This window comes from Octopus bimaculoides, chromosome 9, assembly GCF_001194135.2.
Source record: "Octopus bimaculoides isolate UCB-OBI-ISO-001 chromosome 9, ASM119413v2, whole genome shotgun sequence".
Classification (NCBI taxonomy): domain Eukaryota; kingdom Metazoa; phylum Mollusca; class Cephalopoda; order Octopoda; family Octopodidae; genus Octopus; species Octopus bimaculoides.
In genome coordinates this window covers 64,365,753-64,370,273 of record NC_068989.1, presented here as the reverse complement: position 1 = coordinate 64,370,273, position 4,521 = coordinate 64,365,753, and the positions used below count along the sequence as shown (strand labels likewise).

General features: G+C 36.7%; 1 protein-coding gene across 1 annotated transcript in view; it reads left to right on the top strand.

Moving 5' to 3' along the window:
* The window catches only part of LOC106872510 (uncharacterized), a 29,049-nt gene extending 25,992 nt beyond the window's left edge, over nucleotides 1-3,057 (top strand). Inside the window, exons 5-6 of the mRNA XM_014919528.2 lie at nucleotides 1,131-1,181; nucleotides 2,765-3,057. Of these exons, the coding sequence (XP_014775014.1) occupies nucleotides 1,131-1,181; nucleotides 2,765-2,910 (197 nt within the window). The 3' untranslated portion in view covers nucleotides 2,911-3,057. The remainder of the gene's footprint in view (nucleotides 1-1,130; nucleotides 1,182-2,764) is intronic.
* Nucleotides 3,058-4,521: the final 1,464 nt, after the last annotated feature.

Genomic DNA, 4,521 nt, shown 5'->3' with positions numbered 1-4,521 from the left:
ATATATATATGCATATATGGGAACAGGACGTCGCCAACTGTGTAAACAACATGAAATACAAAAAACAATGACTTCAATACGCAAACAATGAGAGAGAAAAATAGAAAACAGGACAAGTAAACATAGAGAACGACCCTTCATCAGTTGTCGGGTGTCTCATTTCGAGCATTCAACGACAATATGAGTCTTCAAAGACAGTTGCTCCCATAAATTCCAAAATAAAATTTAGGATTTATGGAGGGTCCAAGTTGGGAACAAAAACAGGACAGTGAAGACGTACAAGGAAACCGAACGAAAAAAACATGGTGGGTCGTTAGACCAGATTGAGAGGAAAATGGTGAACGTTGAGAGAAATATTTTCTTTGAAAAGAGAAAAGATAGAAGAGAGAGAAAGAAAACGTCCAATCTTTTGAACGTCTGTGAAGGAAAAGAAAGATAGACGATGGTCACGTGCAACAAGAGAGAAAAAGAGAACAACAAGAGAGAAAAAGAGAAAGCAATAAAACCAGTAGCGTAATAGAAGCAAGCAGAGTCCAACTACACTTCAGGTTTCTTATATGAGTTTACTTTCTCATAGAAAGAAGTTCTCAGTGGCTCACATGCTAGTTAACCCATTGCTGGGACCCTAAAATGTGATGCTATTCAGGGTCAAAGTAGACTTGGAGACAGTAGTCGCTAAGAGATGGTTCTGTACTTCTCAAAGCCCTGAAACTCCCGTAACGGAGCCTCGCTACCGGATGCAGTTTAAAGTCATACCCAGAACATATACGTACATTATGTGTGTGTGTGAGCGCGCGCGTGTGTGTGTGTGTGTGTGTGTGTGTGTGTGAGCGTGTGTGTGTGTCTATATATATGTATATGTATATATGCATGTGTATACGTATATGCATACATATATATTATAAGTACATATGTATGTGTATGTATATATATATATATATATATATACACACACACACATACGTGTGTGTGTGTGTGTGTGTGTTTGTGTACATGAGTAGCTCAAAAGCTCCATCCTTTTTATAAAAATCTTATTCCATCTTGTATGATTGCTAGAAACAAACTTTCCTCCATATTAACTAATTTACATCTGTAATAATAGCTATATCATCACATTTATTTCCTTCTAGATCGTTCATCACTGGAAGATTTGCGCTGTGACCAGACGAAATTCCTTTTTAGTAAGTAATAATTACCTTTCCATTTGAAACAACCAAAACGAAGGAAATAAAATCATGTTAACGTTAATTTTTCCATGCCTTTTAAGTTATATTGCAAATTAGATTATTTGTTTTTAATCACTAATATTGAATTGAGATATCGGAAATCGCCGGCAGTCTTTCCATTAGAAATACAATGACATAAAAGAGATGTATCCATTGGCGGCCACTTAACATTGAAGCGTATTGAAGATAGCACTTATATTTTTTTTACTATAAGCAGAATTAATATATTTCAAAGATACAAATTCAATATCGATATTTTTTGCAGGATAATGAATGAGAATGATTTTCAAAGAAATGTTTGTTCTTTTAGAAACTTTTTACAAGTTTAATTTCACCTTTATCATAGTTAATTCAAAGTAGCGTATTTAAGCGAAGTAAAATGTTATACCTTAAGCATGTTAGTTCAAAGTATCATATTTAAAAGGCTATTTTCAAGCAAATAATTCATTTTACATATATTTCTTTCTTTATTGCTGAACATAACGGACAAACAAGGGCAGACAAAGGGATTAAGTCGATCCCAGTGCGTAACTGGTACTTATTTAATCCACCCCGAAAGGATGGAAGACAAAGTTGACCTCGGGGTAATTTGAAATCAGAACGTAACGGCAGACGAAATACCCATTTCGTTATTGCCCACAAGGGGCTAAACATAGAGGGAACAAACAAGAACAGACGAACGGATTAAGTCGATTACATCGACCCCAGTGCGTAACTGGTACTTAATTTATCGACCCCGAAAGGAATTTGAACTCAGAACGTAACGGCAGACGAAATACCGCTAGGCTTTTCGCCCGGCGTGCTAACGACTCTGCCAGCTCGCCGCCCTCTTATTTTACACATATTACCACGAATAATTACGCTGACAAAAATTAAAAAATACTTATAAAATGCGTCCATTTCATAATTAAAAAATAAAAAGTTTTAATATAGAAATGTTAAAACATTTTCTCAAGACGCTAACGAGTGGGTTTTGCTGCCAATTCTAGCAGTCTGGAGACTATGCAATGACTCCGTCGTTGGCACTGTATTCCATGTTATAAACCGTTCTATATACGATTACGCCCTTTTTGCTAGGAGAGTGATATATAAAGAACATGGAACACGCCTGTCGATTTCACTCAGTCATTCGAACTAACAATGACGGGATCCTTGGTAATACACGTGAAACTATTACTGTATCATCAGGTTTCGTAGGTGCAGGCACCGGTGTATGTTTGTTTGTAAGCCAATCGGTTTCAGGTCCAGTCTCAAAACGCAGCATTCTAGTTAAGTGTCTTCATCTACTATCCCACGCAGACCAACGAATTTGATAGACGGAAATGGAGTGGAAGCCCGCTATACATACACACATACAGTAGAAGACACTTTCCCAAGGTACTATGCAGTGGGACTGAACCTGAAATCACGTGGCTGCAGAGCGAGTTTCTTGCGTATTCTTACGAAGAAAATGTTATATAAACTTTGATTAAAAAGACTGATTTTTTTGCGGTGGTATAATGTTTTTTGTTATTGTCTTCTTTCTCTTTTAATTCCAGGTTGCTATATCCGACTGTGTGTCTCAGAATTGCTTAGTTGTGCAAAGGAAGCCAAAGATTCCAAGCGGTCCTTCAATGATTGCAAGAGTGACTACAGAATGTGCGGTTTGAAATGCATGTCAAGCGCGACATCCTTGTCTGAATAAACGGAAAGATTTGCAGAAAAACACAAATTCCAAACTACTGATCTGATTTTCTAAAGCCAACTCTTTATGAACTGGAAACAAAGTGGAACAAACTTCATTATGTATAGCAATTTCAAGAATTATTAAAAATACTTAGATTTAAAGAAATATGTCTCTTTATTGTTATTTTAAATTATTTTGTTCCTTGCTTTGGTTTTATTCATTATGTTTGAAAGGAAAAAAAGCTGAACAATGTCGGAGAGAAGTTAGGCAGAATATATGTGGTGTCAATCAATGAAAACAGAGTAAAGATAGTGTATTACATTACACAGATTAATATTTCAGAAAAGATTAAGGTGACGAGCAAGCAGAATCGTTAGCACACCGGGCAAAATACTTAGCGGCATTTCATTTGTCTCTACATATTGGGTTCAAATGTCACCGATGTAGACTTTGCCTTTCATCTCTTTTGTCTTGTTCCAATATTTGAAACCAATATTTCAGAAAAGATTCATCTTATCAAATACAAGAAATAATACACTCAAAAACACATTTCTGCAAACTCTTTATTGCTGATAGTCACAGAGCAAATCTTGCCGTGGCTTATATGTATGTGGTGGATTTAACTCGTCAACCTATTTAAAACCACCATGTGGACCTCAAGTGCCATTAGTGAAGTACCGTCTGTTGCAAACATTCAGTGGAAGTTTCTTAACCAAGCTCGGAGATCCTGAAAATGGTCATGGGCTCTGCTCTTCCCCGCTGACTACATGATAGAAAATACATACATATTGGGCATTGTCAATGGAGTCGTTTCTTGCTCTCTCTCATTTTCTTTATTTACTGTATATGAGTAAGTGTGCCTATGCAAGCACCAGTGCATGCAGGCCCACACAGGTGTGTATGGAGGTAGGGATGGGCTTCATAACCTTCATACCTCCACTCGATCACACGCATTCTTACCCTTTCACCAATGCTGCTATAATAACCTGAGTTACTTAATTTGCATACTGGTGTATAGAAGAGCTTGCAAAGATGTATTGCATATGTATTTATGTACATACGTATACATGAAAACACACTCCTTCACTCATTCAGACACACACACATACATACATGGATGTATACAAACATACATACAAAAACAAACGTGTGCAACTGACTACAAATACATAGAGCTGAACATGGCATGCAACAAGAAAATAAAGAAAAAATTTGTACAGAAATCAACGTGAGTTCAAAATGAAATCAAACCTGATGTATGTGTGGTGGAGGGGTATGTGTGTGTGAGTATAAGCGTGAGAGAGAGAGAGCATTGCAAACAATGAATGCGATAAACATGGAATAAAAAAGTCGTTTAAATAAAAACATGTTAAAAACTATCTTGTACTGAATACTTAAATTTGTGAACTACCAAATCCACTCACAAGGCCCAAGGCTATAATAGAAGATGCTTGCCCAAAGTGCCACACAGTGGGGCTGGATTCAGAATCATGTGGTTGGGAAACAAACTTCTTAACACACAGCCACAGCTGTGCCTATATATGTATATATGTATATATGTGTGTGTGTATATATATGTGTGTGTGTGTGTATATATGTGTGCATGTATATATATGTGTGTGTGTGTGT